This window comes from Ziziphus jujuba, chromosome 1 (genome assembly GCF_031755915.1).
Source record: "Ziziphus jujuba cultivar Dongzao chromosome 1, ASM3175591v1".
Lineage (NCBI taxonomy): Eukaryota > Viridiplantae > Streptophyta > Magnoliopsida > Rosales > Rhamnaceae > Ziziphus > Ziziphus jujuba.
In genome coordinates, this window is record NC_083379.1 from 10,343,774 (window position 1) to 10,355,583 (window position 11,810).

At 34.2% G+C, this 11,810-nt stretch overlaps 3 protein-coding genes across 3 annotated transcripts; 1 reads left to right on the forward strand and 2 right to left on the reverse strand.

Annotated features, from left to right (window-relative positions):
- Window positions 1-2,490: 2,490 nt before the first annotated feature.
- On the forward strand, window positions 2,491-7,043 carry LOC107415034 (microtubule-associated protein 70-5). The gene is made up of 11 exons (XM_016023300.4): window positions 2,491-2,855; window positions 3,952-4,037; window positions 4,267-4,332; window positions 4,430-4,600; window positions 4,717-4,887; window positions 4,968-5,123; window positions 5,250-5,396; window positions 5,631-5,702; window positions 5,803-6,393; window positions 6,477-6,625; window positions 6,774-7,043. The coding sequence occupies exons 1-11, from the start codon at window positions 2,753-2,755 to the stop codon at window positions 6,790-6,792; spliced, it is 1,731 nt and encodes a 576-aa protein (XP_015878786.1). The 5' UTR covers window positions 2,491-2,752; the 3' UTR covers window positions 6,793-7,043.
- LOC112492764 (uncharacterized) lies at window positions 4,439-7,821 on the reverse strand. Its single transcript, XM_025077018.3, has 2 exons — window positions 7,348-7,821; window positions 4,439-4,574 (listed from the first exon to the last, which is right to left on the reverse strand). Exons 1-2 carry the CDS (start codon window positions 7,819-7,821, stop codon window positions 4,557-4,559), a joined length of 492 nt encoding a protein of 163 aa, XP_024932786.3. The 3' UTR covers window positions 4,439-4,556.
- On the reverse strand, window positions 7,714-10,900 carry LOC107415634 (pentatricopeptide repeat-containing protein At4g16390, chloroplastic). Its single transcript, XM_048475685.2, has 2 exons — window positions 8,711-10,900; window positions 7,714-7,853 (listed from the first exon to the last, which is right to left on the reverse strand). The coding sequence occupies exon 1, from the start codon at window positions 10,820-10,822 to the stop codon at window positions 8,711-8,713; it is 2,112 nt and encodes a 703-aa protein (XP_048331642.1). The 5' UTR covers window positions 10,823-10,900; the 3' UTR covers window positions 7,714-7,853.
- Window positions 10,901-11,810: the final 910 nt, after the last annotated feature.

Genomic DNA, 11,810 nt, shown 5'->3' on the forward strand with positions numbered 1-11,810 from the left:
ATACGTTTATGTTAATATTTGCAGATAGTATGTATAGATACTCTGTTTTTTCATAATACAAGTTTATGCCAAAATAGTTGTATGAAAACTGAGTATATATGGAAATAGCTAACAACAATTTATTTATTTATTTATTTTCGTTAAGAAGTTATACCATATTATCCTACAATAATTAATACTCATGTATGTCACAAAATATTAGTCACATATAATGCAAACTATAATCATGTACAATATCAAAATAAAGTTCATTTGGCCTAACAAAATAATCAATATGCTTAGAAATTCAGCAACTTTGTCCCCCCCCAAAAAAAAAAAAAAAAAAAAAAAAAAAGAGGTCTATTCCAATCCGATTCAAATCTATTGAAAAAATCCAATTAAGATCAGTAGGCCCATTCAAGTAGCGAGAAAGAAGTGGGCTTTAGTCAGCAGTTGGACGACTTATCCATCAATCTGACCCAAATTATTTTTGGGGAAGTAGCTGACCCAAAGTATTTGATTATGAACCAAAGAAACCAGCCCAAAGGAATTTTTTCACTTCATTTGGTGGACTAATTGGAATAATAGCTGTCCAATTTAATGATTTCCAGTCCAATCTTACCTAAGAAATTAGTCTACTTTATTTACCAAAAAATAAAAGAAATTAGTCAATTCTACTTCAAGCTACCAAACATGACCTAAAGCAATTATTACATGTACATAACGCTACCTGTTTTTTTCTTTATCTTTTTTTTATGGATATTCTAAGCTACTTTTAAATTTTTAAGAAATTAAAGCTGAAATATATAATTGCATTGAATATGAATTCGATTAGACTGAAAAAGCAAGTCATCCCTACCAATTCTGGTACTTGAAACCCCCAAAGTATTCTATTTGTAGTTTCCGGGTCTAGAAAAATAAAATTCACCAAATTTGGAATTATTTTGGTTGGTTGGTTTATACTTTCTGGGGTTGCAATAAAAGTAAAGTTGGAAAAAAAATTATTGAGATAAATGCACTTAGACAGGCTAATAAGGCTAAATGGGCTTCTTGTTTTGTCTATTTGTTATTATTATTGATCAAGCTTCAATCATCTCTCAACCGTTCCATTATATTTATGCCAAACATTCGACACGGAAAAAAGAAAAAGAAAACTTGTTAGCTTAAAATATAAGTACTTTTATTGATCTACCTACTCAAACCAATTAGGAACACACAAAAAACAAAAACCCCTCATGGCTTAGCTTGAACCCACTTCATATCCTTTTCAGAAAACTTAGTCAGTACTAAGAATTCAATCAAGAAATGATTACAATGGAATCCTCCAAATCTTCTGTTAATCAAAACCCAAATTGACTCTTTTTCTTTTGTCTATTTTCTAGCTGGGGTTTGGGTTTGGATTTGTGTGTGTGTGTGTGTGTGTGTGTTTTTTTTTTTTTTTTTTTAATTATTATTTTTTTTCTCTTTATTAATTTAGAAAGTGGGTGTTGGGTGTTGGTAGAGGATAATTTGGCCAAGTCTTCCTTTTATCGCCTAACCACAATGCCATGTAATATCTAAAAGTTTTGCCATATGGCTAACTGTCAAAAAAACAGCTGGACTTTTTATACGTAATAGTTTTGTCATAAATATATATGAATTCATTCATATATTCTTTTACGCAAAGATGAGAGAGTCAGTGTTTATTAATATGTTTTTTGTTTGTTCTTTCAAGCCACTTTAGTTTGTCTTTATCAGTTTAGGGTTATCAATACCTCATTTTCTTCTTCTAAATTCAAGAATTCTTTTGAGTGGCTTCCACTAAGTTAATAATAACCGAGGATTATGGAAATTTTAGCGCTTAAGCAATGAAATTACTCCAAAAGCAAATAGCTTTCATTCAAATAGACAGACTATGACATGCTCTTAATCATGGTCTTTCATTTTTATCATTTGCAAGGGACTAGAAGAGTAAACAGTTTCTTGTTTTCATTCCATAGAAATTTTTTTCCCTTATTTTCTTTTTTGGGTATGGAAAAAATTAAACTATAAATTCTTTGCACCTGCTAGAAGCATGTCAATTTTGTTTGCCAAAATTCCAAATTAATCAAATAAAAAAAATCTATATGTCTTGTTTTGAATGGTCATTTTTTTTTCTTGGAATTTTTTTAGTTATTTATTTATTTTTATGAAATGATAAGGCTACAACAAATGGCACCAACAAATACACTTTTAAAACACCCTTGAAAAAAATAATAATGTATATGTGGCCATTCTTCAATGAATGTTCCAAAAGTAAGTACACATTCTGATGAGGTAGTTAGCAGAATAAAAGTTATTAAGTTTCGCATTGTTTTTATATAAAATTGAACACTTTGATTAGAAACAAATATATGAAACCAGAAAAGATACTATTGTTGGTTTTAACAGATATTGGATTAGATAGTGAGGTTTAAAAATTAAAATAAATGTAAGCAATTCTTTTAGGAAAGGAATAAATAAAAAAATAAATAATAATAAAACCGTTACTGTCAAAAGGAGGGAAGAGAGGAGCTAAAGAAGCCGCTTTGGCCGTCTTATTGATTTGAGCCTATAAAGTTTTGCTTCTCAGCAAGGGAATACCATTCCTCTCTTTACGGTCAATTCCTTAAAATTCACACACAAAACCTCATTAAAAACACCCATTTCAGATATTTCATTATCTATTCCAAAACCCACCTCTTTTTATTGGTAGAGTTTGATTAGTATAAGTATTTTCAAAGTTGGCGAGGAACAAACCAAAACAAGGAAGAAAATGGTGAGTCATAATGAAGAGCAACATGGTGTGGATGACTTCCCTGTTCTTCAACCAGACCCTGTTGTCTTAGAGCTCAATCGTCTGAAGAACTTGCTTAAAGGTTCTCTTTTATTTTATTTATTTATTTATTTTAACTATTTCAACTGGTTTTAGCGGCCGTTTTTGGCATTATGCTCTGTACCATTTAAGTTCAAGTTCAGTAGTATCATAAAAAGGTTAAACTTCAACTTATTTGGTGTTGTTTGATGAGTTCTGACTACTGAATTGGTTCATGTTTTATAGTGTATATTAGGGACAAAACATTGTTCCATTTGATTTGACTGCTTTCTGTTTAACGGTTCTCTTTCATTTGTCTTCTGGTTTTTATAAATTTAGATGGAAATTTAGAAATGGAATAGTTCCTAGTTTTTCTTGTACTTTTTCTTCTTTGTCTTTACCAACTTAACTTAGTGATGGCAATAATAGGCGACTAGTTGGCAGTTCGCAACATACGTCCTTCTGCACTAGTATGTTCATTTAATGACTTTAAAAGGTTGCTTCTTCTTCTGTGGCTGCTTCAATTTGTTTAGTAAACTATTATGCAACCACAGAACTAAGAGCATGCAAGTGTTTTGAACAATACAAATGAATAGTTCTTCGGAGGGGCTATTTTCCTACTTTTTGTCTATTGCACTCTCTTATTACAGTATTAGAGGTTATGCTAATCATGTTCAGCAAAAAAACGACAAAGAAAAAATGGCAAATTTACTTCATATCTTAGTCATCTTTCAGAAAAAAAAGTTTGTTTCCAGAATTGAGATGTAGATTTTCAAGTTTCTCCCAGTGAAATACAAGTTGTGCTTTTTCTTTTCAAGATAAATGGATGCATCAAGGACAATTATTTTGTCATATAAATTTTGCCTATTAGTACCTCGGGTTTCCGCTAACAATTTGGGAACAGCAGATGAAATTACCAGAAAATATTTTGTCTTCCTGTCAAATGTTCCCCTGTGAAAATCTTTACTATTGAATATTAAACACATCTACATTAATGCATTAACAGAAACATACAGGCAATTTTATGCCTTGATTTTGGCCAAGCATATGTAGCTTAAAGATAGTTGGTTATGATGGTTTTTTATAATAAAGATTATGGTTATTAAGAAAAGAACAAGTTTTGAAGTTATGGCGAAAGTCTTTCCTATTATTTTTTGCAGAAAAGGATCGGGAATTAGGTGTGGCTCAGGGTGAAATCAAGGGTCTGAGAGCAACAGAAGTTTTGAAAGATAAGGCTCTAGAAGAGGTACAAAAAGAATATTTTCATATTGAGATATAGTTCTAAAACCATAAACACATAGACAGTGAATGAACCATTTATAAAAACCCATATTAATGAAATTTAGTCAGTGAAGGACATTATTACATAATTTTATATTTGTAAGCAGTAATTTGTATTTACATAGCATTAAGATATATTTACTAGGGTCTCGCCAGAATTGTGTTTGAATTTCCTTTCTGTAAATCTTTTACAGCTCAGAAATGAAGTTCAAAAATTGGATGAGAAACTTGGAGTCACTGAAAATCTTCTTGAGCATAAGGTGCGTTTGAGTTCATCCTAAGATCTTTTGAAAATCAATGAGTCTATTTCATGTGCGACTTGATATACTTGATGGTAAACATCTGAAAAAAATGCAGAATCTTGAAATCAAGAAACTAACAAATGACAAGAAAAATGCATTGGCCGCACAGTTTGCTGCGGAAGCAACTCTCAGAAGAGTGCATGCAAATCAAAAGGATGATGACTCTTTGCCTATTGTGTCTGTCATTGCTCCTCTTGAGGCTGAAATCAAAATATACAAGAATGAGGTAGGAAATGAAACTTGAAAGTAAAAAACAAAAAAATTATTTTGTAAAAGCAATGAAATATGAGAGCACAAGTGGCTTATGCAGCAAGCGCAATTTTCTCCTTTTGGTGTTCTCAGATTGCCACCCTTCAGGAGGATAAGAAGGCTTTGGAACGCCTGACCAAATCAAAAGAGTCAGCTCTGCTTGAAGCAGAAAGGATTTTGAGGAGTGCTCTAGAAAGGGCCTTAATAGTTGAAGAGGTTCAGAACCAGAACTTCGAATTAAGGAGACAGATCGAGATCTGCCAGGCATGACTTTAAACCAGATTCCTCTTATATTTTCTCTAATATAATGGAAGTGTGACAAGTATTTAATGTGAAACATGCAGGAGGAAAACAGAATCCTTGAGAAAACCAATCGTCAAAAGGTTTTAGAGGTTGAAAAGCTTAGTCAAACCATTCATGAACTTGAAGAAGCCATTCTAGCTGGTGGAGCTGCAGCCAATGCTATCCGCGACTATAAGCGGCAGATAGAAGAATTAAATGTAAGTATCAAGGTCAAATGTAGCTTCTACAGACAACAGAGATAATGGTTTATATGGTGTTTTGAGAATTTTGATCTTTTCAGAATTCATTGAAATTAAAAACCTTGTTTTTATGCAACTTTTCAGGAGGAGAAGAGGACTTTGGAAAGAGAGCTAGCAAGATCGAAAGTTTCAGCAAACCGAGTAGCAACTGTAGTGGCTAATGAGTGGAAAGATGAAAATGACAAAGTTATGCCTGTTAGACAGTGGCTGGAAGAGAGAAGGCTAATGCAGGTAATTTCCTGCCCAGAAATTTCCTTCAAAGCCTATTTTTAACAAACTTTCGTATTTTGATAAAGCCTTTTCTACAAGATTTTTCTTCTCTTTATTCATGATAGTTTATATTTTTCCTTGTCTATTGATTTTTTCCTATTCTTTTTCGTATGAAGAGAAAACTCTGTAACATAGTTTATTACATTTGTTCCATTTCCATTCTCTCAATGAACAATTATGAACTGTATAATACAGGCTGAAATGCAACGGTTGAGGGACAAGCTAACTGTGTCAGAGAGAACAGCTAAAGCAGAGGCACAACTCAAGGTCAATAATATTATGACTTTCAATTTTCTACCAGTCATTCTAAGTCTTTCCTCTTAATCTAATTCAATCACTAAACTTTGGTCTGAACATTTTATTTCAGGAGAAATTGAAGCTGAGGCTTAAGACACTGGAAGAAGGGCTAAAGCATGTTTCAAGTTTCTCAGCCAACCCTAATGCTTTCTGTGCATCTCAAAAAACAGAAAAATCAAGCAATATCTTAAGCTTCCTGACAAGCAATGGAGGGCTCATAAAAAGATCAACATCACAGCCAAGGGCTTCCACCTTCGGTAAAACTTCTCCTTTGCAACAACCAAATGTAGAAATTGAAACAGCTACGGGCGAGCTAAAACGAGCAAATAGCTTCAGAAAGAAATATTCTTCTGGAGAAAACATGTTGAAAAGAAGCCTATGGGCAACCAAAAGTAAAGTTGTTGATAGTGGTGAGAAGGAGAACAAGGAAATCAAAGAGAACACAAAAAACAACGACAACAACAATACAACAGCTTCTGCAGAAGCCAAAACTAAAGGCAGTGGCAATGAAGAATCACCTAACCAAGGAACTACAAACTCCGATAGTGAAGATATGGTCTCAGGTTTTCTGTATGATAGACTTCAAAAGGAGGTTATCAGTCTGAGGAAGATTTTCGAAGTGAAAGAGAACCATTTGAATGCTAAAGATCAAGAAATAAAGGTATGGTTGAAGAATACTCTCTCTCTCAGTCTCACTCTCAACAACTATTTGGATTCGTGAATCATGAGATAATTGTTTTCCAGATGCTCATGAAGAAGGTTGAAGCACTGACAAAATCCATAGAAGTAGAAACCAAGAGAATGAAGAGAGAAGCTGCAGCTAGAGAGAAGGAAGCTGCATCAATGAAAATGGTTGACAACAAGAAGAACAGAACCATCAACTCCTATAACAGGTATTACATTTGTCAAAAAGCTTCAGCATTATATATCCCAAATTTGATTAGTTACATATTTCTTTCTGTAACAACATAACTTTTCTTCACTTCAACTGAAATTTCTTATTCAAATTAATCATCTTTTGGTGGTTTGTAATCACTGCAGGGTAACCAAATCACCTTGAAAACTTACATTGGAGAAAGCTGAAAAGCATCTGCAAATTTGTTGATTTATCGGTCATTGCTTGTGATTCTTTAATGTAAATACAAAAGAACAGAGTTTCATGCATGCTAGGTAGCTGAAATAAAGTTCCGATAAAGAAAAAAGGGGGACCTGACTTTGTAAAAACTTTGTACATGTTATATTGGTTTTGATTTGTGTTTTCCTCTGCTTGAGATTCACATAAATGATAATTATCACATTTCTTTTGGTTTATAGATGCCAATAATTTATGTTTACCACACTTGCAAACGGTGACCAAAACAAACATACAAGAAATATTGAAATGTCTTGTTGAAATAGGGTATTTATTATCCCCTGACTAAATCATGATAATTATAAATAACCATGTTCTGCATCCAGAAACAGATTGGAACCAGAGAAAACAGTACATTCAAAAACACAAAAAACAGGAGTACTTCTCTGGTTATGACCAACTACCTACTATCTTTCGCCAATATACAGTTCCTAAGATAAAAAGGAAAAAGGTTGGGTGCAATTCTAATCAAAAACCGTGCACCTCTGGAATGGTAGCCAATGATGGTCGCCATATTGGAGACGCTTCTTCAAACCCAAAACTCTTTAACATTTGAACAGCAATATCTCCGGGAGGATGGAGCTTCTTAGCACCTCTCAAAAGCAGCTCCAGTTGATCCCTAGTCAGCACAATTTTTACTTTCTGCCGTTTACAGCTTTCTTTGTTGGCTCTTTTTGGAGAAACCAAGGGTTTACTAGGCTGGGTTAGATAAGGAACTAAATGGCCAGGTTCTACCTTGCTGTTGGGCGGCAATGATGAATGTGGCTGGGCACGGTGCACCAGTTTGAACCCAATGTAGGGTCCAGAAGTGATCTTCTCCACAGATGTTGAGGCTTTGAACTCTTCCACTTCTCCATTAAAGACAACAGCTTTGATCTTCTCTTGGGGTGGCCGGAATGAAACTTTTATGCAGTTCCCCATTGTGTATGTGGATGGAAGGGAATAAGGATTCTTCATCAATTTATATTGCGACTTTGATAAGTTTTGACCTGTGCGAGCAGTTTTACGTGCAAGCCATAACACAGTTTCTTTATTAGCTTTTACATTGTTTATATGAAATTTTTTTAATTCAATGTTGTAGGTCCAGTTTGCAGTTTGCACTAAAAGAGAATGCACCCAAATGTACATGAATTTTTGTGTTGTTAAAGTCAAAGGCCTTCCACTGTTCATTGTACTTAGGGCTCGAGGCCCTCAACGAACAAACAAAATAATAATGAAGTTGGAAGTCAACTACTTTGGGAACCGGGAGTTGAGCGCCAATAAGTCAAAACCTTATCAACTTTTAATATCTGCCTCAACCCCACACTTTTTTTTTTTTCCCTTTCTGTACTATTCCAAATTAAGAGAAGTTGGGGATTCAGAATATATAATTCTGGTAATAAAGAAAATTGTATTAAACGCAAATCCTAGTAATAGCTTGCGAGAAGTTTTGTTGTTGTATGAACGTTCATTAATTCTCACAGGAACTTCGAAACGTTTAATTATAGCAATCCAACATATTCTTTCAGAGAAGATTATGGCCTTTAAATGTTCCATAGATATTCTCCTGATTTCTGACTCTCAAGATTTTGTTCTACAACAGTTTCAATATGAAATTAACAGATAGAGTTACTCAAAGAATACAATGGCAACCATATCAAGTCAAACCAGGGAAAAAGACTAACGAATATTCATAGAACTTCGTTTAACTATATGAGACATCAAATTATGTAGATTTAATTTGAATTCTAATATTACGAAAATTCTCTACAAGAATGATGCTAGAAACATATAGAAGGTAAATAGAGATGCAGCTCAAACAGTTGTTGACAACGCATTGCAGTGTGAACAATAGAATAGATTTTACCTATGCCGCAATTAATTCAGAAGAATTTCTGGAGTCCAACCATGACTTGGCTGCAACTTTTGTAGTCAAAAACCAGCCAACCTTATCTGGAGCCTCATGAAATGGAGCATTTAATTCCTTCAAATGTGACTCGAAAACACTAGCTAAACCTTTGTCAGAATACTTGTGCTTCCCGTGTCCAGTATTGATTCCGAGCAATGGTGGCAACTCCTCCCCAGATTCCAATGTGTTAGACAAGTCATTTATCCAAACATGCAATGCAGTAAGAGCTGCTCCAAGAGAGAGACCCTTTAGATGAAGAGACCATTGGGTCGGAGACCTGGATTGTATGTCAGTGTATATCTCTTGTGTAAGCCCCAGGTCCAATAGCTCACAGGCTTTTTGTAGCATATTGAGGTTCACACAGAGATCAATCATGCAATTGCAGTAGGCTTTCTTTACATCAGCACCAATTGAATCAAAAAGCTCAAAAGCTTCTTTTTTAAAATTTTCATTTCCATCATCCTCCTCCAGCAAAAGTTTTACCACATTCCCAAGCTTTGGATAAGCCCGTTCAATGCAATTGGTAAGCTTTCCAAGTTCTTCCTTAGGGGTTTGGGTCATCACATTCAGTAGACAACCACAAAAACGGTCATCCGGAGTTATGCCCAGATCTAAGAGTTGATTGAATGTCCTCACAACTTCATCAATACGTTTCACTTTTCCATAGCATTGGATTAGTGAGGTCAAAATAAATATATTAGGCTCGAAACCCGCTTCCAACATCTCATTCAATGTTGCCTCTGCCTCAGAGACTTTCCCACTACATGAATATATGGTAATCACCGATGAAAATGTCCAACTGTCAGGCTGAGTACTGGAACTCTTCAAGTCTTCATAAATCTCCACAGCTTCATCAGCGTAGCCAATATCAGCACACATTGCTAAAATTGTATTGTAGAGAATCACATTCAACTCCAATCCTTTCTCCTTCATCTCTCTATAGACATTAAGAGCATCATCACCATATCGAGCTCTACTATAGGCCCGCAGGAGAGCTGCATAGGTTATCCAATTTGGGGAAAATCCATTCTGAGTCATCTCTTGGTAAATCTTCTTGGCCTGCCAAGGCCTCTTAGCTCTTCCCATAGCATCCAATAAGGTGTTATAAATAACCAAATTTGTCTTGGCCCCTATAGCCTTCATCTCCTCATAGACATTCAAACACCCATCGAAATTCCCTGATTGCCCATGAATTTTAATCAAAGTAGAGAATGTCACCGGATCAATGCGCCATTTCTCCGTTCTAGCACGATCATACAAGCTGAAAGCCATATCAACATTACCAGCACGACCATAAGCATCAATCATTGCCGAGTAGGTAACATCATCTGGATCACATCCAAAAGTGGGCATTTTCTCAAACCACTCAACAGCCTTATCAGGGAAAGACGACATCCTAGCACAGCTAATCATAGTTGAAAAGGTAACATTATCAGGTTTAACACCTCTCTCAAGCATTTCATCAAACAGCTTCTCTGCTCTATCCAAGTCCTTACATTTCCTAAACACCTTCAAAGTTACGTTGTAAAGAATTACTTCCCTCTTAGGTTTCAATTTACTTTGAAAGAACTTGAGAGCAAGCAATGCATTTTCAGGATTAACCATATTATTGAGAACAACCACAGCATCTTGTTCTACTATTCTATCACCTAAATCCTTCAAAACATTCGCAACATCATCTTCAGTGGAATTACAAGAATTCAAAGCTTCAGCTAACCTCACTAGTTTGGTATACCTGGCATCGTAAGATTTCCGTCGAAGCTGTGAAGCTCTGGGGCTACTGGGATTGACCCAGATGTAGCTTTTTGATGAAAAGCCACGTTTTACATCTGGGGTTTGAGAATCTGCAACTTCAGGGTTCTGAGTCTCTTGCACAACGGGGTCTTGTAAAGAAACATTGGTTATTTGGAGTGAGGTTCGGAATTGAGATGAGAGAAAATTGAGTTTGCAAAGGTGGTCAGAGTTTCTTACTCCGAGTTTTCTGGTTGAAGAAAGGGAGTAGCAGAAGAGAGATTGGCGGTCATGGACGAGAGAGGAGGGAGAAGAGGAAGAACACAGATAGAACGCCATTTTTCTTCCACGCTGTGCCTCTCTGCTTGCGTTCGAAAGGCTCTGGCTTTTTGGTTTAGATGGGATAGGAGAAAATAGTTCGATTTTACTAAATTAACCTTTTTGATTGTGCGCAGACAGACTCAATACTAAATTGGGCAAACTTGTCCGTCGAACATAAAAAATAAAAAATAAAATACCACTAGAGGGGCGTTTGATACCTCGGATGCATTCGATATGCCAAATAGATCCGGATCAGACAGAATTGAATAGGATTGAACAAAATCGTTAGTATAATATTATGTTTGGTATAGTTTTGAAATAAATAGTAAACTAATGATATTATATTTAATGCAAAATCGAACTGGATATGATTATTTTATAATTATATTTTTAATTTTTTTAAAAATAATTTTAAAAGTTAAATTTATATGAAAAAAAATTATTACATCTAATTAATATCGTATATTTATATGTTTATATATACATGCAAAATATACAAAATTTGTTGTGTACACCCACAAATTATATTAATATATAACTTTAAAAATAGCCTAAAATTAACTTAAAATATAGTATGCCATAAATAACAATTAATTAAAAATAAATATATTTTAATGGTATGCATAAGACAATTGAATATTTTTTTCAACCCATAAATTATATTAATATATTGTTTCCGAAACCAATTAAAATAAAATTTTAGTATAGTAAATCATAAATAACAATTATCTACAAATAAAGAAATAATTAACACTATATGTAATTAAGAACTTGTTGATAATATAAGAATATCCATCTCCAATTTATACATATATGTATATAGATTTCACATGTAGCAATTCAAATAACAAGTACTACATAAATATAAATATATTGGATTTTACAAGGATAATCTACTTATAAAACAAATAAGTAAATACACTCATTGATAGCAATCCAAATAAATAACCTACTATAAAACAAAACCATTACACCATTCGTTGTTCAATTGAGCATGTGTATGTGC